This window comes from Podarcis pityusensis, assembly GCF_964106645.2.
Source record: "Podarcis pityusensis genome assembly, chromosome: 5".
In the NCBI taxonomy this organism is placed as follows: domain Eukaryota; kingdom Metazoa; phylum Chordata; class Lepidosauria; order Squamata; family Lacertidae; genus Podarcis; species Podarcis pityusensis.
In genome coordinates this window covers 99,521,338-99,544,568 of record NC_138032.1, presented here as the reverse complement: position 1 = coordinate 99,544,568, position 23,231 = coordinate 99,521,338, and the positions used below count along the sequence as shown (strand labels likewise).

General features: G+C 44.7%; 1 protein-coding gene across 3 annotated transcripts; it reads left to right on the top strand.

The window, feature by feature from the left end:
• The first annotated feature begins 38 nt into the window (after window positions 1-38).
• On the top strand, window positions 39-23,231 carry MANSC4 (MANSC domain containing 4). 3 transcript variants are annotated; one of them, XM_081005695.1, is made up of 4 exons: window positions 39-2,991; window positions 7,418-7,963; window positions 21,127-21,261; window positions 22,378-23,231. In XM_081005695.1, the coding sequence occupies exons 2-4, from the start codon at window positions 7,735-7,737 to the stop codon at window positions 23,058-23,060; spliced, it is 1,047 nt and encodes a 348-aa protein (XP_080861821.1). In that variant the 5' UTR covers window positions 39-2,991; window positions 7,418-7,734; the 3' UTR covers window positions 23,061-23,231. The 3 variants fall into 3 exon arrangements, with proteins under 3 accessions (XP_080861821.1, XP_080861820.1, XP_080861819.1); XM_081005694.1 differs by having other exon boundaries at window positions 39-3,223; XM_081005693.1 differs by lacking the exon at window positions 39-2,991 and having other exon boundaries at window positions 6,887-7,963.

Below are 23,231 nucleotides of genomic sequence, written 5' to 3'. Positions count from 1 at the left end.
CTCCGCCGCCCAGGCCGGGCGGGCTGCGAAAGGCAGGAGGAAACCAGGGAGGAAGGAAGAGCCCGCGGAGCCGGGGCGCCCCACGGAAGGGCTCGCAGGGCCGAGAAAGGCAAGGCCCCTTCAGGGGCCGCCACCTCGAAGGTTTTCCTGGGAGGGGGAGAGCGGCGACTCCGGGGCCTCCGGGGCAGGGAGCTCAGCAAGGGGCAAATGCGCCAGCAAGAGCTGGTTTGCCAGCGGGCTAGAAGAGCTCTGGGGATGCACTAGAAGCATTAGCTTGCCTAAGCATTAAAATATCACACCAAAATATGGTATGTGCATTAACTGCACCATTTTTCATAAGATGTAGCACATTGTGAGCCTGTCACCTGAATCTTGGGAGTAAATCACATTAAACCGAGCCGGGGTCAGGAGGAAAGGTGTGAACATGAAGCCTCACAGACACTAAACTTCGCTAACTTAAATTTACTTGGCAGATTGGTTAAAAAGAAGGTAAAATTCTTCAATCATTGGGCAGCCCAATTTGACTTGCTTTTGATAGAACACAGTAAGTGCAGGTGGTGCTGTGGGTTAAACCACAGAGCCTAGGACTTGCCGATCAGAAGGTCACTGGTTCAAATCCCTGCGACAGGGTGAGCTCCCGTTGCTCGGTCCCTGCTTCTGCCAACCTCGCAGTTTGAAAGCACGTCAGAGTGCAAGTAGATAAATAGGTACCGCTCTGGCGGGAAGGTAAACGGCGTTTCCATGCGCTGCTCTGGTTCGCCAGAAGTAGCTTGGTCATGCTGGCCACATGACCCGGAAGCTGTACGCCGGCTCCCTCGGCCAATAAAACGAGATGAGCGCCGCAACCCCAGAGTCATCTGCAACTGCACCTAATGGACTTTACCTTTAAGAATGCCATTTGGTGCATGCCTTAGGTTTTCTACACACGTGGCCACAATTATGCTTTTATTTGTTACACAGTACTTGACCTATCTGTGCCTTGCTCAATATTTGTCTTTCGTTACAGTCGTTCAAAAAGTTTGCAGGTCTGTTCTCAGGTATTTCCAGGGGGCAAAAGCCCAGCCAACTTCTTTTCACAGTAGGTATTCTGCACGGATCAAGGAGCTCCACGCTCACCAAGGCACAGAAAGGCAGGATGTGTTCCCAGATTGTTGCCGTGACATTCAATCTGTTTGGTGTAGCAAGTAAAAGGCTGCAGAATGGAATTTCTTTGTGCCTCCCTCAGGTGAAGAGGGCTCCCTAGCAGTCTAAAACCAGGGTCAGGTGGGTAGAAAACTTCTTCTGTATGGGCTCATTCCATTAAGGTCATGCAGTGTGAGGGCTTTTTGTTCTGTGAAGCACAGAATGGTGTCTTATTGCATATCACGGCTCTCTCTGCCCTCTCTGCAATATGCTATTGCGTTGCCAAGATGGGTTGTAGTTTACAGCATAACCTTAGTTCACAATTACACTGCTTGATCAGGCCAAGTTCATCCAGTCCAACAATAAGACAGTGGCTTCTGGAAACATCTACTGTTCAGGCATAGACTGCCATGGGACATGGAGGTGCAGTGTAGCTTGTGGTGACTAGTTTCTTAACCTAATTATGCCCTGTGTCACAAACTTCCCTTTGTCTAGAAAAACATAATGCAGTGGTACCTCGGGTTAAGAACTTAATTCGTTCCGGAGGTTCATTCTTAACCTGAAACTGTTCTTAACCTGAAGCACCACTTTAGCTAATGGGGCCTCCCGCTGCACCGCAGCTCGATTTCTGTTCTCATCCTGAAGCAAAGTTCTTAACCCGAGGTACTATTTCTGGGTTAGCGGAGTCTGTAACCTGAAGCGTATGTAACCCAAGGTGCCACTGTATACAAAAATTAGATCATTTATTTTATATAGAAAACTCTATAAATCTCTTAATCAAAATATTCTCTAAGTGGTGTACATAATAAAATTATCAATGAAACACAGATAAATCAGCAAAACCTTTGAAGACAAATCTACACAATTAAATTATGTGTATACATAATAAAAAAATGATGCCTAAGAAGAGCACTGCTGAATCAGACCCTGTGCCCATCTTCTCACAGGGCCCAACCAGAAGCCTGTGGGAAGCACACAAGCAAAATCTGGGTGTAACAACAGAATTCTTCTGAATTCTGAAGCCCAACCCACACAACTAGACATGCACATTTAGTTGGAAGTAAATCCCTTTAAACTGAGGGGCCCCGTTTCTGTATGATCAGGTCTTTGAATATCAGCATTGCCACTGCATCCTTGGTACTTGAAGCCTGAAGTCCCACGCGGATGTGGAGATGCGTGGCTGCATCTCTGTTTTTCTAATGAATGCAGGGGGCAGAGAGAATTCAGATCAGGATTGTGAATTCTCTTATTGATTATGGAAACAAAAGCCTGTGCATATACATACTTTACCTGCTGAGGGAAACAGTAGCTTTATATGTGATTTTCATCAGGGAAAATATTCCCAAAGGAAAAAGCTGAGCCCCTTCTTGCTCACCCCTCACCCCCGCTATGGCCCTGTCGGTTCTGGTTTGACCTGAAGCCAGACTGAAACAAGGCAAAGGGTTCTCTGCCAGACCTCAGGAACAAAGAACCAATACATTGGGTCAATATATGGCCTTAATTGGCCAGTATCAGGTTGACATGGTTTCCGTTGTCTTTGGCAGGAAAGGGGTTAACAGCCAGGCACTGGCTCTCAAAGGAGAGTCATTCTGCTATTGTCTGCTCAGGCAGGTAGGGAGAGTGTGCAAGGCTATTCACCAGAGAGCTTGCTAGCAATTTAAAATAGACTTGCTGCTTTCGAGCAGGCATTTTAAAAATAAATCCATAGCTAACATTAAAGCAAGTTTCATATCTGTCAATGGAGAGTTATGCATGGATTTAGAAATAGTCCTTTTTGCACACAGCATAATCCTAGCTATCCTGCCTGCCAACAAATTCTATCCTCCTGCTTTTTCCTCTTGGAGTTACAGTCACTTCTACAGAGTGCAGGTAAGAAAACCGATACAGTGCTTGCTTCTGGTAAGTTTTGCTATAGCCATATTTGTGTTTTTAATTCTTCTGTCTAGGATACTAGGATATAAAATATCAAATTTCAGGCAAAATGTTCCTCACACGGAAGATTTGTATCAGAGCGTCTACTTAAGCTGATTGAGAATTCAAGGTCTGGAGAGGAACAGGGAGAATTATGAGAGAAATCTGGTATCAAATCTTCTTAGAAGAGGTAATGAGATAAGCATGATCCATAGAAAGAGGCTGCAGCTGGGATATATGATGATTGACTGGGGGTTGTCTACACTGGAGCAAAATGTAGATTCACAGAATCCTCTCTCCCCATTACTGTCCATGCTACATGTTCACTATCACAAACTTTACAATTTCCCCTTTCAAGTGAGGTTTTTCTAATCCTCAGAAAGTCTGAAATAGCCAGGATAAAAAACAAACAAACCTGCATTTAAAGGGGGGAAAGTCTGGGACAGGGGTCAGCAAACTTTTTCAGTCCACTGTCCCTCAGACTTTGTGGGGGGCCGAACTATATTTTTTGGGGGGGGGACGAACGAATTTCTATGTCCCACAAATAACCCAGAGACGCATTTTAAATAAAAGGGCACATTCTACTCATGTAAATACACACCAATTCCCGGACCGCCAGATGTAGAAGGTGATTGGGCTGGATCCAACCCCCGGGCCTTAGTTTGCTCCAGTATGGATGTTCCCACAGCCACACTGAACTTAATGGGACTTACTTCTGAGTAGACATTTATTTAGAATATGCACTGCTAGTCACAAAAATAACGCAATGGTTTACAAGAGTATATACATTAAAAAACAATTTAAAAGATATGCCACATAAATTTTTAAAAATCAGAAATCAGCTAACTAGAACAACAAAATAAGGTTCTTTGTTGCTTGTTGTGCCATGTAATAATTTATTCTGCAATAACCAGGTTCCCAAAAGTTAAGTTCTGTTACATATCTGGAAGTCCCTTGTTCAGTGGGACTTACTTCCAAGAATAAGGGCAGATGGGAAGGTAGCCCATCTAGAAGGGAAACTTTCATCCTAAACCTCCGCTGCCTTGCGGGATATCTTCAGGAGAAGAAAATACTAAGGAGTAAACCGTACACAAATGGGTATGGAGTCTCTAAGGCAACAGCCGGATGGCACCTTGTACGCCTCCTTCTGGCAACTCCTGTAGCCAGACTGGTGCTAAATGTATCGCTCTGCTTTCCTTTGGACCCCATCAGCCAGGCTGGGCAGACCAGTATCTCCATGTGCACTGGGGAGGCCACTTCAGTGCTGCAAATGCAGTGGTTTGATTTCACCCTCAGAGGCTCACTCCATTGTCTCTCAAGACAGAGGGATCCCAGCAACAACAGCTACAACAATGTAGTGTAAATTAAAATGCATGCAATCCTATAATAATTAAAAGTGAAAATCAAAACTGAATGCTGGGATCAGCCACTATGGATCACCCATAATTACCTACCAGATAATAATTATTCTGATTTGGAATTTTACCTAACAAATTAATTGCAGCAGAAGCAATTGTTACTAAAAATAGGGAGACTATAGATATATTTATAAAAATCATTTTGGTATTACAAGCAAACATTTTTTTTCCTTTTTAGAAGCGAGACTTACTTGTACCATTTTACCTTTTAAGTCACCGCTCAAAATTTCTATAGATATCATAATCTAAGGACTGCTTGGGGCTGTGGGGGCTACACTGCCCAAACATCTCATTGAGGTTTGGGTGTGTTCAGTGGCTGCAGAATGAGACCTGACTGTTTCTTGGGAATAGAAAACTGGGCGGGAGGGGGAACAGAATGGAGTCCCATGGAGAAAGCATGAGTGGCAGGCTAAACATGGAACAGCTGCTATGTTTATGGCAGGAAATGTAGTTTCTTTCCACGTAAGGTTATGCACACAAATTACAATGCATAAGGAGTGTGGGAGTGTAACTAAAATGCTTCGTTTTTGTTGCCAAACCAGAAGAGAGGCATTCACCACAAGGAAGTGCACTGAACCTGGAAACAATGCAACATTATTTATATCAAACTTTAATTCTCATCATACTACCAACTCTTCACATGTTCAGTTTTTGTTTTAGATCACACAAGTTATTTTTAATTATCTGTATAACATCTGCAGTAACCAGGTGCTGTATCCCAAATAGTTTTTAAAAGGAAAAAAAACTTGTGTTGTTCTGTTTAGCTACGGGGACCTGGAAGGACCTGTGCCATCCCCATCCTGAATGTTAGCCAAAGGATCTTTGAATAGCAAGCTTAGCATTAGCAAAAAGGGAGTACCATCTGCCTTCTAAGAGTTTCACAATACAGTGGTGCCTCACAAGACGAAATTAATCCGTTCCCCGAGTCTTTCGTCTTGCGGTTTTTTCGTCTTGCGAAGCCCGGCTATTAGCGGCTTAGCGGCTTTAAGAAAAACGAAACAAACTCGCAAGAACTCGCAAGACGTATCGTCTTGCGAAGCAAGCCCATAAAGAAATTCGTCTTGCGGAACGACTCAAAAAACGCAAAACCCTGTCGTCTAGCGAGTTTTTCATCTTGCGAGGCATTCGTCTTGCGGGGCACCACTGTAGCTATGAGAATGGTAAGGAAAGGGCAGTCAGCTAAGGAAAGAGTTATCTCAAGTGCAGAGTGCAGCTTCCTTTGTCCTCTAAGAAGCTAAACTGAGAAGCTCTAGGGGTAGCTTGGCCTGAAATTCCCTCTTGTACACACCTATGAAAGGCGCAGGAGGCCTGCCCTCTTTTCATGACTATCCTGACACCAAATCTAAGCTCTTTAGTGCCATAAAATAAAATGGGGAAAACTTTCAGGGGAGGGGGGAAGAAAAGAAAAAAGATTCCCTTTCCCCTTCCTGGAACCTCCTCTGCTCTGTGAGCTCTGAACATGCTGCATGTTACTTGTTCCAAGTTGGCTAGCATCCTGCACAGGAGAACAACTTTTAGGAGCTAGGGTTATACTGTGGTACCTCGGTTTAAGAACAGCCCTGTTTACGAACTCTGCAAAACTGGAGGTGGTCTGGATTGCGAACTTTACCTTGGTCTAGTGGTAGGGCACCAGTGGCAGGAGGCCTCATTAGGGAAAGCACGCCTCGGTTTAAGAGTGGTTTTGGTTTAAAAACGGACTTCCAGAACGGATTAAGTTCATACACCGAGGTACCACTGTACTGCAACCTTTTGTTGTGAGTCCCCTCTTATTTTATTTTGTTGTAGTATTAGCAGCAGTAGTAAACAAAAATAATAGTTGTAATAATATCATCTACATTCTTTTTCTCTTCCATCTTAACTATGTGGGAATGTTAAGGGTAGTATGAAAGGATATATTGAAAAAGTATTATCCTTCCTTCACTCATGCTAGTGAGTGATGTAGCAAAGCAGATTCCCCTCAATATAGCTGGAAGCTTGTTTGCAGATTCATTTGAATCTAAGTAACAAAAGAATTACTCAGATTTCAGTTCACAATATGATCTCTGAAAGACAGGCTTTACTTAGTGGTTACACATAGAAACTGAGTTCATCTCCTAGGGCAGGCATGGCCAAACTTGGCCCTCCAGCTGTTTTGGGACTACAACTCCCATCATGTTAGCTAGGGATGATGGGAGTTGTAGTCCCAAAACAGCTGGAGGACCAGGTTTGGCCATGCCTGTCCTAGGGAGACTGAGCTCATGTGCTGCTGGCTAAGAGCCAGCAGACAATAAAAGTTACATTAAGATAACAAAATGGCTGCAGGAGAGCAGCATGGCAGCAAAAGAGAGAACAAGACAACACTGGAACAAAACTGAGAAAATGGCTGCATGACTCGGCTCTTTTGTGGAGTCAGCCAGAGCCACGTCCATCTCCCAGGTCACATGCAGGGGGAGGACGTTACCCTGACTGGATGTCCCCCTGCCTGTGCCCACTCTAGGGAAATAAGGAATGTTGCATTTGACTGCACCAATGGATTACATCCCACAAACTATTGGATATTTGAAAAATAACTAATGGAATTAAAGGGACATTTATTTATCACTTAAAAATATATATCCTGAGGTTGCAATCCTGTATTCCTATGCCAACACACATGTTAGGCACACACTGAAATCCCATAGGATTTAGTGAAAAGTGCAGCCTGATCCTGTGCATATTTACTTGGAAGTAAATGCCATTGTGTTTGATGGGACTTAACATTTGATAAGTGCTAGGGGTTGCAGTCCCAAGTTCACACAGCTAAGTGCGGCCAGAGTAATGTCGAGCAGTAGGGTTTGGTTAATAAATTACTAGCTTCTTGTTATGGAGGTACAAAGTAAATACAAATGCAGTGATCAGTTCATTTTAAGAGAGAAAAGTAACATTCTTTTCTAGCACAGCAGTAACAAAGACTGAAATTTTTATTACACTACCCATTGTTCTACCAGGCCTAAACACACTAAGCACAACCAAATCAAGATCATGGGGCACAGTTTTAAGAGCTCAACCACAGTGTGAACGGTGGGAAGAGATAAATCTGGCCAGCTTCAGAGTGTCTTTCATTGCTCCACAAACTGCAGCCCAGAGATGATGAAAAAACCTACTCTATATGCTTCAAAACGGCTTTGTCATGACAGCATAGTTTTACTCTGGAAGACCATGACCATAATCTGTGAGAAGATTGTTTAGCCCAGCAGCATTGACACATCACAATAGGTTCTCTGGTGGACAATGTTTCTACTTTGGAGAAAAACCTTTTACTGAGATGTTTCTGCTGATGGCTGTGTCGGAAGTCTTTCTGCTTTTGGGCTGGGCATGGAGATCAGACTGCATTTGCTCACCCACCACTTATTATAAGAATTGTTGGATTCGACGATTCCCAGGCCTTACAGTTGATCTGGAGCGTTCACAGAGAAGAGGGGCCTACATTCTCAAAGTCTACACAGAAGCTACAGCCCAACAATGCAGCCAGACCTGCTGCCTCCTAAAGAATGGTAAGAATTCATTTTCTTCCTCTGTAAAAGATCAAAGCAGTCCATGTTAAAAACAAAACATTAACTGTTCAGCTGATGAAGGTGTATGATTTGTAACTATGCATGCATAAAGGCAAAGGTAAAGGGACCCCTGACTGTTGGGTCCAGTTGCAAACGACTCTGGGGTTGCAGTGCTCATCTTGCTTTCCTAGCTGAGGGAACCAGTGTACAGCTTCTGGGTCATGTGGCCAGCATGACTAAGCCGCTTTTGGCGAACCAGAACAGCGGAAATGCCGTTTACTTTCCCGCCGGAGGAGTACCGATTTATCTACTTGCACTTCAATGTGCTTTTGAACTGCTATGTTGGCAGGAGCAGGGACTGAGAAATGGGAGCTCACCCCGTCGTGGGGATTCAAAACACGGACCTTCTGATTGGTTTAGACCACAGCGCCACCCGCGTCCCTATGCATGCATACATGCAAGTATAAAAGCATTCTGTCACCCTCAAGACAACAGTGACAAAGAAACAGAACGCAGAATGAGGCTACGCAGAGGAAAGATGTAAATAGGAGCTTAATAGAGGCCCACTTGAATTGTGTCCTTGGGTTTCCCCTTTGCTTTCTCTGACATAAATGAGTGGTTGCTTGTTGTTGTTTAGTCATGTCCGACTCTTTGTGACCCCATGGACCAGAGCACACCAGGCACTCCTGTCTTCCATTGCCTCCCGCAGTTGGGTCAAATTCATGTTCGTAGCTTCGAGAACACTGTCCAACTATCTCATCCTCCGTCATCCCCTTCTCCTTGTGCCCTCCATCTTTCCCAGCATCACGGTCTTTTCCAGGGAGTCTTCTCTTCTCATGAGGTGGCCAAAGTATTGGAGCCTCAGCTTCAGGATCTGTCCTTCCAGTGAGCACTCAGGGCTGATTTCCTTAAGAATGGATAGGTTTGATCTTCTTGCAGTCCATGGGACTCTCAAGGGTCTCCTCCAGCACCATAATTCAAAAGCATCAATTCTTCGGCGATCAGCCTTCTTTATAGTCCAGCTCTCACTTCCATACATCACTACTGGGAAAACCATAGCTTTAACTTTGTTGGCAAGGTGATGTCTCTGCTTTTTAAGATGCTGTCTAGGTTTGTCATTGCTTTTCTTCCAAGAAGCAGGCGTCTTTTAATTTTGTGACTGCTGTCACTATCTGCAGTGATCATGGAGCCCAAGAAAGTAAAATCTCTCACTGCCTCCATTTCCTCCCCTTCTATTTGCCAGGAGGTGATGGGCCCAGTGGCCATGATCTTCATTTTTTTGATGTGAAGCTTCAGACCATATTTTGCGCTCTCCTCTTCCACTCTCATTAAAAGGTTCTTTAATTCCTCCTCACTTTCTGCCATCAAGCTTGTGTCATCTGCATATCTGAGGTTGTTGATATTTCTTCCGGCAATCTTAATTCCGGTTTGGGATTCATCCAGCCCAGCCTTTCGCATGATGAATTCTGCATATAAGTTAAATAAGCAGGGAGACAATATACAGCCTTGTCGTGCTCCTTTCCCAATTTTGAACCAATCGGTTGTTCCGTATCCAGTTCTAACTGTAGCTTCTTGTCCCACATAGAGATTTCTCAGGAGACAGATGAGGTGATCAGGCACTCCCATTTCTTTAAGAACTTGCCATAGTTTGCTGTGGTCGACACAGTCAAAGGCTTTTGCATAATCAATGAAGCAGAAGTAGATGTCTTTCTGGAACTCTCTAGCTTTCTCCATAATCCTGTGCATGTTTGCAATTTGGTCTCTGGTTCCTCTGCCCCTTCGAAATCCAGCTTGCACTTCTGGAAGTTCTCAATCCACATACTGCTTAAGCCTGCCTTGTAGAATTTTAAGCATAAACTTGCTAGCGTGTGAAATGAGTGCAATTGTGTGGTAGTTGGAGCATTCTTTGGCACTGCCCTTCTTTGGCATTGGGATGTAGACTGATCTTCTCCAATCCTCTGGCCACTGCTGAGTTTTCCAAACTTGCTGGCATATTGAGTGTAGCACCTTAACAACATCATATTTTACAATTTTAAATAATTCAGCTGGAATACCATCACTTCCACTGGCCTTGTTATTAGCAGTGCTTTCTAATGCCCATTTGACTTCACTCTCCAGGATGTCTGGCTCAAGGTCAGCAACCGCACTACCTGGGGTGTATGAGACATCCATATCTTTCTGGTATAATTCCTCTGTGTATTCTTGCCACCTCTTCTTGATGTCTTCTGCTTCTGTTAGGTCCTTACCACTTTTGTCCTTTATTATGGTAATCTTTGTATGAAATTTTCCTTTCATATCTTCAATTTTCTTGAACATATGGTTCTTCTCTGGTTCTTCCCATTGTGTTGTTTTCCTCTATTTCTTTGCATTGCTCGTTTATCATAGAATCATAGAATCATAGAGTTGGAAGAAACCACAAGGGCCATCGAGTAAAACCCCCTGCCAAGCAGGAAACACCGTCAGAGCACTCCTGACATATGGTTGTCAAGCCTCTGCTTAAAGACCTCCAAAGAAGGAGACTCCACCACACTCCTTGGCAGCAAATTCCACTGTCGAACAGCTCTTACTGTCAGGAAGTTCTTCCTAATGTTTAGGTGGAATCTTCTTTCTTGTAGTTTGGATCCATTGCTCCGTGTCCGCTTCTCTGGAGCAGCAGAAAACAACCTTTCTCCCTCCTCTATGTGATATCCTTTTATATATTTGAACATGACTATCATATCACCCCTTAACCTCCTCTTCTCCAGGCTAAACATGCCCAGCTCCCTTAGCCGTTCCTCATAAGGCATCGTTTCCAGGCCTTTGACCATTTTGGTTGCCCTCCTCTGGACATGTTCCAGTTTGTCAGTGTCCTTCTTGAACTGTGGTGCCCAGAACTGGACACAGTACTCCAGGTGAGGTCTGACCAGAACAGAATACAGTGGCACTATTACTTCCCTTGATCTAGATGCTATACTCCTATTGATGCAGCCCAGAATTGCATTGGCTTTTTTAGCTGCCGCGTCACACTGTTGGCTCATGTCAAGTTTGTGGTCAACCAAGACTCCTAGATCCTTTTCACATGTACTGCTCTCAAGCCAGGTGTCCCCCATCTTGTATTTGTGCCTCTCATTTTTTTTGCCGAAGTGCAATACTTTACATTTCTCCCTGTTAAAATTCATCTTGTTTGTTTTGGCCCAGTTCTCTAATCTGTCAAGGTCGAGTTTAAGAAGGCCTTATTGTGTCTCCTTGCTATTTTTTGGAAATCTGCATTCAATTTCCTGTATCTTTCACTATCTCCCTCGCATTTTGCTTGCCTTCTCTCCCCCGCTATTTGTAAGGCATCGTTGGACAGCCACTTTGCTTTCTTGCATTTCCTTTTCATTGGGATGGTTTTCGTTGCTGCCTCATGTATAATATTACGAGCCTCCATCCATAGTTCTTCAGGCACTCTGTCCACCAAATCTAAATCCTTAAACCTGTTCCTCACTTCCACTGTGTATTCATAAGGGATTTGATTTAGATTGTATCTTACCGGCCCAGTGGTTTTTCCTTCTTTCTTCAGTTTAAGTTTGAATTTTGCTATAAGAAGTTGATGATCTGAGCCACAGTCAGCTCCAGGTCTTGTTTTTGCTGACTGTATAGAGCTTCTCCATCTTTGGCTGCAGAGAATATAATCAATCTGATTTTGATGCTGACCATCTGGTGATGTCCATGTGTAGAGTCGTCTCTTGTGTTGTTGGAAAAGAGTGTTTGTGATGACTAGCTTGTTCTCTTGGCAGAACTCTATTAGCCTTTGCCCTGCTTCGTTTTGAACTCCAAGGCCAAACTTGCCAGTTGTTCCTTTTATCTCTTGACTCCCTACTTTAGCATTCCAATCCCCTATAATGAGAAGAACATCCTTCTTTGGTGTCATTTCTATAAGATGTTGTAAGTCTTCATAGAACTGGTAAATTTCAGTTTCTTCAGCACCAGTAGTTAGTGCATAAACTTGGATTACTGTGATGTTAAATGGTCTGCCTTGGATTCGTATCATTTTTGAGACTGCATCCCAGTACAGCTTTCACCACTCTTTTGTTGACTTTGAGGGCCACTCCATTTATTTTGCGGGATTTTTGCCTACAGTAGTAGATATGATGGTCTTCCGAACTGAATTCGCCCATTCCCGCCCATTTTAGTTCACTGATGCCCAGGATGTCAATATTCTTGCCATCTCATTTTTGACCACATCCATCTTACCCAGGTTCATGGTTCTTGCATTCCAGGTTCCTATGCAGTATTTTTCTTTACAGCATTGGACTTTCCTTTCGCTTCCAGGCATATCCGCAACTGAGTGTCCTTTCGGCTTTGGCCCAGCCGCTTCATCAGCTCTGAATCTACTTGTACTTGTCCTCTGCTCTTCCTCAGTAGCATGTTGGACGCCTTCCAACCTGAGGGGCTCATCTTCCAGCGTCATAACTTTTATATGCCTGTTGTCTTTGTCCATGGAGTTTTCTTGGCAGGGATACTGGAGTGGCTTGCCAGTTCCTGCTCCAGGTGGATCATGTTTGGTCAAAACTCTCCACTATGACCTGTCCATCTTGGGTGGCCCTGCACAGCATAGCTCATAGCTTCTCTGAGTTATTCAAGCCCCTTCGCCACAGCAAGGCAATGATCCATGAAGGGGAGTGGTTGCTATTTCCTACTAAAAAGAAATGGGAAGTGCAGCACTTATGGCCTTCTTGTCATGAGAGCCTGGCTCTCAGTGATAGGAGATCCATAGAAGGTTACAAAGAGTCTCTGCGTGCCAAGTGTATTGTTCTCCTTGCAAGATGCCCACTGACCCATGTTGCCACCTTTCATATTGAAGAAATACTAAAATATTAGGGCCAAAATTCACCCTGTTGTCTGTGAGCTGTCAAATTATCATCCTCTTCCTATAAATAATGGATCTAAAACTTGGAATTAATACATTTCATTTGAAAGTAAAGAAGAATACATCTAATCTAGTGCCATTCTTTGTTCTTTCACTGGAGCTATGAACCATAACTTGGCCTTCAGTTGTTGTTTTCAAATTTCTAGTTACATTTCTGAATTGATCCTTAATGCAAACATTATAGTGCTAATGGCAATAAATAATACAAATATAAGAAGATTCTGTCAAGACCCAAGGCAAACACAGTAGAGATTTACCAGCACAAAACATGCAACAAAGCAAAGCATGAAAATATAGGCTGTAAAATGTGCCCTTCAGTTTCCTAGTTCTGCTGGACCTCTCAGCAGCCTTTGATGCCATCGACCACTACATCCTTCTGGACTGTCTAGAGGGGCTGGGAGCTGGGGGCACTGTTATACAGTGGTTCCAAGTGGTGGTGGGGGGGATGAGTGTTCAGGCCCCTGGGCTTTCACTTGTGGGGTGCCTCAGGGTTCTGTCCTCCCCCCCCCATGCTTTTTAACATCTACATGCAGCCACTGGGAGAGATCAGCAGGGGGTTTGGGTTGGGTGTTCATCAATATGCGGATGATACCCAGGTCTACCTCTCTTTCAAATCAGAACCAGTGAAGGGGGTGAAGGTCCTGTGTGAGTGTCTGGAGGTGGTTGGAGGATGGATGGCGGCTAACAGATTGAGGTTGAATCCTGACAAGACAGAAGTACTGTTTTGGGGGGACAGGAGGCGGGCAGGTGCGGAGGACTCCCTGGTCATGAACGGGGTAACTGTGCCCCTGAAGAACCAGGTGCTCAGCCTAGGAGTCATTCTGGACTCACAGCTGTCCATGGAGGCGCAGGTCAATTCTGCGTGCAGGGCAGCTGCTTATCAGCTCCATCTGGTATGCAGGCTGAGACCCTATCTGCCCGCAGACTGTCTCGCCGGAGTGGTGCATGCTCTAGTTATCTCCCACTTGGACTACTGCAATGCGCTCTATGTGGGGCTACCTTTGAAGGTGACCCGGAAACTGCAACTAATCCAGAATGTGGCAGTTAGATGGCGACTGGGAATGGCTGCCAATACCATATAACACTGATCCTAAAAGACCTATATTGACTCCCAGTACATTTCCGAGCACAATTCAAAGTGTTGGTGCTGACCTTTAAAGCCCTAAATGGCCTTGGCCCAGTATTCCTGAAGGAGTGTCTCCACCCCCATCATTCTTCCCGGACATGGAGGTCCAGCTCCGAGGGCCTTCTGGCGGTTCCCTCCCTGTGAGAAGCCAAGTTACAGGGAACCAGGCAGAGGGCCTTCTCAGGAGTGGCGCCTGTCCTGTCAAGGAACTATCCTACTTTTAAAAGACATCTGAAGGCAGCCCTGTTTAGGGACATTTTTAATGTTTAATGCTGTGTTGTGTTTTTAATATTTGATTGGGAGCCGCTCAGAGTGGTTGGAGACACCCAGCCAGATGGACGGGGTATAAATAATAAATAAATTATAATCATCATCAATAATAATTATTATTATCAGTGTGTCCCAAAATATCCCTTTTTATATAGGCTTTCCAAGCTATCCCATTTCCATAGCATAAACTCTTCAGAGGTCAGAGTCATGTACTTCTCCATACAGCAATCAGAAAAGATGCATAGGCAGTCAAAACACTGGTTAGCTACAAAAGGAAAAAGTTTATAAACTATTGGTATAGGGAAAAAATGCTAGTTGCAGACTCTATTCTGGTCTGAAACGAAAAAGGCTGGTTAAAGCCATGTGCTGGAGCAACCAGCACAGAGCTCCTTACATACTGAAGTCCACATGGAGAGTGAAAAAGAGAACGAAGACCGGGGGTGGATCTACACACGGGGAGGGGGGACACTATAAACAAGTCAGAAATTAGAGTGGTATAAGAAAAAAATTTTAAACCCTATGGAAAAAGTGTATAAAAATTTTCTGCTCTCTGGCGCCATCTGGTATTGCATGTTTATAGCACATTCAAATCATTGTTGACCCAAGGTGGGAAGTGGTGACATATGCCAACATGGCAACATAGCTTACTCTATAGCTTAACCCCTTCATCATCATCATCATCATCATCATCATTTATTTATACCCCGCCCATCTGGCTGGGCTTCCCCAGCCACTCTGGGCGGCTTCCAAAAGAATATTAAAATACTGTGATACATCAAACATTACTTCCGGGGTGGCGCCACCGGCAATGGCGGACTCCCTCTGAATTGGAGGGACTAGCTCCGCATGAAACAGGTCTTTCCGCTGCGGCGTAGCGGGGACCCTTCTGGAAATCACAGGCGGATGAAGCCTGCGACCGTGGGACTCGGCGGGCACCCTTAGCGCCCCCCCAACCCACAAAGGAACCCACAAATGGGCTCCGAAGTGAAGAGGGGGAAGTGGCGCGGTGCTGTGAGTCAATTGCTTTTTCTGCGGAGCGAAGCCGCATAGTCGTTGCCGGAGAGCGCTGCCTTTTTCCTGGGACAATTTGGCATTTAAAACAACCAACCGTGAGTACTGGAACATTGAATATTTGGACTTCAAATAAGAACTGGCGAAATAAAAAGGAATTTGGACTTAAAAATTAAGCCTAATTTGGTACTGAAACGGGAAGGTTTAAACAGGAAGTCACCCTTCCGTTTCCTCGTAGTCAGAACAAAGCAAAGACAACGCAAACTAGAGCCTTAAAAATCACTTTTAAAGGATCAACTTTCATCATTTAAAATCGCTGAACCCCCCTTCGGTAGCAGGGGAAGAAGGGGGATCTTTTCTGAGCTGCTTAAACCTGCAGAAGTGAATCTAAAGCAAAGTAATTTTCCACTGTCCTGACCCTGGAGCGGGGTGTCAGGACTGACGTTTGAAGCTCATTGACCAGAAACAAATGTCTTTGACAGATAGTTAAAAGAAGAGAAACATTGTGACTCCATTGTTTCCCTTCGTCTTTTAAAAGAACAAATATGGACAAAATACCTTAAAAAAGAAACTTTGTTGCTATTGTTTTCAAGAAAAAGAACAACCAGAAGTTTTTCCCCCTAGTGGGGAACTGTGAAATTGTAACTAATTCCTGGGAACTTGCAGCTGTCACTGATTACAACTGTGGGAAAGGATTTGTGACCTTGTAGGACAATGTCTTCAGAAGCACTGTTGGGTGCTTTCTGTAAAATAAATGCCCTATTGGATCAGTTAAGTCAGAAGATGGATTTCATGACTAATGCGGCCAGAACCTTTGAACAGGTAGTGGGAAACTATATGGAGCCCACCCAGGAATCAATACAGGAACGTGCCATGACAGAACAACTGAAAGAAGAGGACCTTGCTGAATCTTGGGCGCCAGAGATGGAGGGAGCTGCGGCCCAGCAGGAATATAAACTCTTGAATCTGATAAATGAACTTGGAAAAAATCAGACTTGGAAAGATAAAATCTGGTTTGGTTTGGAAATGGGGGGTTGGATAGACCCCCCTTTACAGGGAGATTTGGACTTTTCAAGTCTGGAAAGGGGCCGTCAGATGTTTGGAGCTGTGGGGGCTCTCAACTTTGAAGGGAATCTGGAGCATGCTTGTAAATACTACATCGAGCCTATCCTGGACTATGGAAAAGGGATCGTCTTGCTGAAAAGGGTCAAAAACACTACCAAGCTGGAGTTCCCACGAATAAAAGGGAAATATAAAGAAGAGGTACGAAAGGGACATGGAAGAGACTTGAGGGCCTCGGATATAAGATTGCCAGGTTAATGTGCTAGATTAATAGGATAAAAAGGACTGACAAAACCCGGGACCAGGAGGAAGGGACGTTGGATGAAGACTGGATTGTTTTTTTTATTATTATTCTTATCATTAGGACTGTTTTATAAAATTGATGAATGTTAGGAAAATGTTGAAATGAAACTATTTGGCTCTTACAAAAATGTCTAAAGAACTAGGTAAGAATGTTATGGTTTAGGAGAAGTTGGTAAAAATTAAGATTTAAGTTTTAAACTTTAAGGTTTTCTATAAGATAAGATGAAAATAGATCAAGGTAATGTGATGACAGAATACTATGAATTATGGAAAGGATTTGCTGTGATTATTATAAAACAGGATACAGGAAAAGGGAGGAGGAGGTCAAGGAAAGAAGGTATTGAAAGTGGAGAATTGGAGAATGATGGTTTTATTTTTTTTATTTTTTTTATTTTTCTGTCTTGTTTTTTCCTTTGTGTAATTTTTTTTAAAAAACTCTTTTTTCAATAAATATCATTTAAAAAAAAACAAAACATTAAAAACTTCCCTAAACAGGGCTGCCTTCAGATGTCTTCTAAAAGTCTGGTAGTTGTTGTTCTCTTTGACATCTGGTGGGAGGGTGTTCCACAGGGAGGGCGCCACTACTGAGAAGGCCCTCTGCCTGGGTCCCTGTAACTTGGCTTCTTGCAGTGAGGGAACCGCCAGAAGGCCCTCAGCGCTGGACCTCCGTGTCCGGGTAGAACGATGGGGGTGGAGACTCTCCCTCAGATATACTGGACTGAGGCCATTTAGGGCTTTAAAGGTTACCACCAACACTTTGAATTGTGCTCGGAAATGTACCGGGAGCCAATGTAGGTCTTTCAAGACCGGTGTTATATGGTCTCGGCGGCCGCTCCCAGTCACCAGTCTGGCTGCCGCGTTCTGGATTAGTTGTAGTTTCCAGGTCACCTTCAAATGTAGCTCCACGTAGAGCGCATTGCAGTAGTCCAAGCGGGAGATAACCAGAGCATGCACCACTCTGGCAAGGCAGTCTGCAGGCAGATAGGGTCTCAGCCTGCATACCAGATGGAGCTGGTAAACAGCTGCCCTGGACACGGATTTGACTTGTGCCTCCATGGACAGCTGTGAGTCCAAAATGACTCCCAGGCTGCGCACCTGGTCCTTCAGGGGCACAGTTACCCCATTCAGGACCAGGGAATCCTCCACACCTGCCCGCCTCCTGTCCCCCCAAAACAGTACTTCTGTCTTGTCAGGATTCAATCTCAATCTGTTAGCTGCCATCCATCCTCCAACTGCCTCCAGACACTCACACAGGACCGTCACTGCCTTCACTGGTTCTGATTTGGAAGAGAGGTAGAGCTGGGTATCATCCGCATACTGATGAACACCCAGCCCAAACCCCCTCATGATCTCTCCCAGCGGCTGCATGTAGATATTGAAAAGCATGGGGGAGAGGACAGAACCCTGAGGCACCCCACAAGTGAGAGCCAAGGGGTCTGAAAACTCATCCCCCCCCCACCACTTTCTGGACATGGCCCAGGAGGAAGGAGAGGAACCACTGTATGACATTGCCTCCAGCTCCCAGCCCCTCAAGACGGTCCAGAAGGATGTTATGGTTGATGGTATCAAACGCCGCTGAGAGATCCAGCAGAACTAGGAAACAGCTCTCACCTTTGTCCCTAGCCTGCCGGAGATCATCAACCAGTGCGACCAAGGCAGTTTCAGTCCCGTGATGAGGCCTGAATCCCGACTGGAAGGGATCCAAATGGTCCGCTTCTTCCAGGCGTGCCTGGAGTTGTTCAGCAACCACTCGCTCAATCACCTTGCCCAAGAATGGAAGATTTGAGATTGGGCGATAGTTGGCCATCGTGGCCGCATCTAAAGATGGTTTTTTAAGAAGCGGTTTAGTAACCGCCTCTTTCAGCGGGTTTGGGAAGGCTCCCTCATGGAGGGAAGCATTCACCACCCGACGAAGCCCATTTCCCAGTCCTTCCTGGCTAGCTTTTATGAGCCAGGATGGGCAAGGATCAAGGAGACAAGTGGTTGGTTTCACTCGTCCAAGCAGCCTGTCCACATCCTCGGGGGTAACAGATTAGAACTGATCCCACGCAACTTGACTAGACAGGACTCTAGCACTCTCCCGGCCCCGATGTAGCAGGTGGTTCCGCTAAATCGCGAACCACCATCCGAATCGGTCCCACCTCCCTGCAGAGGGGAAGGGTCGCGGAGAAGTCAAGTTGCACCAGGAAGTGGTCTGACCATGGCACTTCTTTCGTTTCGCTTTTACTTAGTGTCAGATCACCAACATCCATAGAGGTAAACACCAGGTCCAAGGCATGTGGGTTGGGCCAGACTTATTATCATGCACTAATTAGATTCATGCACTAATTAGATTCAAACATTGTAGTTATATGACGCTGGAACCCTAAAGATTCTTGTTTGGATAATTAACTGTGAAAATTTTGTTAATAACTAGCACTACTGATTACAAATGATTAGAATTTATAAACATTTACAACAGGAGCTGACATATACCACATTTTCTGTGATAACCAACAAGGAGAATCAGTGGATAGCTATGCTACAATATCACTTTTCCTGTATTTTATTACTTCAAGTTATGGGAAGGGGACTAGACACAAACCTGCCCTTTTCTCTGGCAATCCTGTGTTTGGGTTAATTTACTTCCACCCTGAAAGTTCATGGCCACATCATTCCTCCTGAGACATGCTTACATTTCTAATTGAAACTGAATTTTCAATAGGTTGAGGCATGCAACAGACAAAGCAAGGAGGTGTAATCATAACGTAAATCACATTTCCCAGTGCACAGCTCCACCCCTCACTGCTGCTCAAGAACTGGAGTGCTGGAAGATGAAGCAGTGTTGTGTCTATTTAACTGTTGAACAATTTTGCCTGATAAATGGCATTTGAAATGCATTGTGAAATACTCATAAAATTATCCTCATTGCACCTAGCTGGCTTTGCCTGTTGCTTTTTTCCTTTTGGTGTACCCCCTTTATAAAAGATTGAGACAGCTGTCTGTCATTACCCAACTTAGCAATGCTGCTACAATTTGTAACCGTCTTCCAAGGTCACCCTTGCCTTTCTCCAGCCGTGGATTGTTAGGTTTCAGAACTGAGCTTTCTAACAGAGAGCAGTACTACGTCACACAGCTGGAGCAAGATGTGAGCTGGGAAGATAAAGGAGCTGATTGAAATCAGATCTAATGGAGTGAGCTCATCCATTAGCCAAGTACTGAACTCGCACAACAAAACTCACATTTAAAGATGTTTAGATATCCTGATAAGTAACTCTGCCAGCATACCAAATTCTGCCTTGCATACTTGGACATTTTAGATATGGCTATGGATGTACTGATGCTTCTGGGTCAGAGAAGAACAAATACATCTACATAGGGCTGCCAATTAATTAGAAAAATAGCCTCACTCACTTTTTGATATCCGAGCTAGCTGTCAACAGTTTCTGTGTCAGTTGCCCAATTTATTTATTTTCAACTCCGTCAGGTCACAGATTTTTTGAAATAGAAATGTTCAGCTATAGATTCTGCTTCAAGACTCAGCCTGTGTGATAGGAGTAGCTGGTGTGCTGGACTTAGACTGGTAATGTCCAGTGCTTTTTTTCTACACCAAAAGGTGCTGGAACACACCTCCCTCAGAAGATTGACCCCAGAGCCCAAAGAGGGTATCTTTGGGCTGGGGGGAGGCATCTTCTCGAGCCTGAGGCAGCCTCTGTGAGACTCGGTTTGTCCTGCCTCAGCCACCTTCGTGATGCGTGTGTGTGTGTTCTCTTCCTCCTGGGAGAACAAGGCGGCCAGCCTGCCCACCAGTGCAAAGGCGGCTGAGCAACAGGTGGGCGACTTCTTTAAACTGCTCTGCTAAGAGGCCCATGGCTGCTCACCCCTCAGCAGAGCAACTTAACAAGCCCCCGCCCCACATCTCTCCAGCTTCCGTGCGCCAGAGTTGCATGGGGGCTTGCTCGGCTGAGGCACAGCTTTCCCACATGTCAGTTGTTACCTGGGAGGTTGTAGAGCTTCAGCAAAACCCCACTGTGCCCCTGGCTTGCCTGCACCTCTTCAGAGCCTTTGAGCTCCGGGGAGGGTCTCCTCATGAGCTGGAGGTACAGTGAGGCTTTGCTGAGTCTGGTTAGGTCTCTCCCTCCACTTCCAGGGCCCAGCTGAGAGGTGCCAGAACACAGTCCCAGTGAGCTCTGGCAGAAGAAAAGCCTGGTTATTTCACCCACAGGCAAGTCTAAAGGAGATGTATTCATGTATAGCAGGGATAGTCAACCTTTTTATACCTACTGCCCACTAAAGCATCTTTCTGGATGGTAAAATTTCCTTACTGCCCCCCAGTGCTCGATGGAAGGAGGATTCAGCATATGCTGTAGAACCCCCTGCCGCCCATCTAGAATCCTGAAATGGCCACTAGTGGGCGGGAGGGACCAGGTTGACAACCCCTGATGTACAGGCATGATCTGTATCCTTAACTTTATTCGGAAATCAATGCAAAGCTTTTCTTCCTTCTGTTGCTGTTTTTAGTTTCCTGTAACTTGGCAGTTTTCTATGGTGAAACCAATAATCAGAGTCTTAACTGCCTGCATGTTTATTGCCCAGCGTTTGAGAGCTGCATACTGAGGCCTTGGATCAATGTTGTGTTGTACAACATCACACCAGGTAAGGCATCATTATGCACACACACAGAAGAAAGGGTTGCATGCCACTTGCAAATGTGTGTAACGCATTAAAGAAATAATTAAAAAAAAACATATTTGGGAGAAGGAAATTTAGAGTAGAAAAGTGATGGGAAGTTCTTAACCATTTCCCTGCTAGGGATGGAATAACAATGCTAAGTGCAATAACAGAGACAATTCCCGTCCTCACATAGATTTGGCAGTCTGCAGTGTCTATCATGAGGAGAGATGCTTCTTCCCTCGTAACAACTTCTAATGGGATTTCTTGAGTGAGGTTGGGGTGGGCAGCATACCAAATCTATCCTACCTGAACTTTGGGGACACTTTGCAGAGTGGTGTGAAAATACGTCCAGTGACTTTTCTTCACCTTCAGTAACTTCAGCTAGCACAGTAATATTGCAAAGCATTGCATTGAAGCAATATTGTGAAGGTGGAACGGTGGTTAGCAGATGCTTCAGTCATTTTGTTTTGAACCTATAGCTTTGTATCTTCATGGGCACTTTTGCCCACCTGATTTCTGCAGGTTAGTGAAATATAGAGGAGACAGACTGCACACAGATAGGTTCAGCTGGCAGGTGTCCTGGCTGCTGCTCAAAACACCCTCTCTGAAGAGATCTTTATTGAGGCAGACCAACAGTATGGACTGGGTGGCAGGAATTAGTAGGAATAGGCAGCTAGAAGCAGCAGTCAAAGTTTAAGGAGTCCAGGTTTAGGGCAAGAAGTCCAGAACTGCACAGAAGCTATGGAGTTGTCCCAATGAGTTCCCACACCCACCAGTCAAGCTTTTTAGTAAGGCAGGATAAATTTACTGGCAAGGCTCCTGTGCCTTGGAGGAATGTCAAGCTTTGGCAGGGTGGGTCTATTTCCACCTGCATAGCTCCAAATCCCCTAATGACTGCTCCCAGTGGCTTTGTATAGATGTTAAAAATCAACCCCTCCCCCAGTAAAGCCAGAGCCCAATAGAGTACTCATACACTATGCTCTTCATGGGCATGTTATCATGTGCAACTAGGAAGGCTTCCATAGTTAGGAAACACAGGTGAATTTAGGTGACACAGACATTAAAGCCTTTACTTGTGCTTGGATTCTGCTTTGACAGGGGTTGATCCGGATCTTCTTGTGTTTGAGAAACTCTCTTTCAAAGATATGAATACCAGGTCCTCTCTTAATAAATGGGAAGTGCATGGAAGTGCAAGGGTTGCCAATTTAGAAAAATGCCAGAATTCAACAACCAGTTCAAGGTACCTTCTTCCTGAATCCTTATCTTCTACAGTGGTCCAAGAGCTGGTAAGTAACAGAAGCAACACAAGTACTGCACCTGCCCCAGTTCACAGGTCTCCATCCAGCACATATTTAGGACCTGCAGATGCACCACTGAAGGACTATTTTACTAAAGTGGCAAACATCTCAGAAAAGAATGGTTCAACAGCCATGTCTGACAATGCAACTGTACTTCCTAGAACTGCAGTTACATCTATCAAGATATCACACATGCCCAGCCCAGCCCATCTGAACAGCAGCAAACACTTGAACGAAACCAAGGTATACAGTGGCAGGAATTACACATCAGACAATGAAGACCAGAAATCAGCTTGGGAGGAAGTAGAAAGGGGGAGCTGGCTGCTTCCGGTGGCACTCTGTTTTTCCTTGACTGTGATTTGCTGTTGCACTATTATTCTTGCAACTGGGTGCCATCGAAAGAGGAATGGTCGGTATAAACCAAGACGGAGAGGTGAATCCAGACGGCTCATTAGATACACTATGGTTAAAAATAGCTTTTAATGGTAAATATTCCAAATCTAGAGACAAAGTGAAGGCTAGATGATGAATATGTAAGAGAAGAAAAGGGAACTCTGCAATCCTATACATCTCCACTCAGAAGACTCATTGATATGTGTTTGGGACTGATTATAGGTATTTTGAGTACTTTGCCATTAAACTAGATCGGAGATA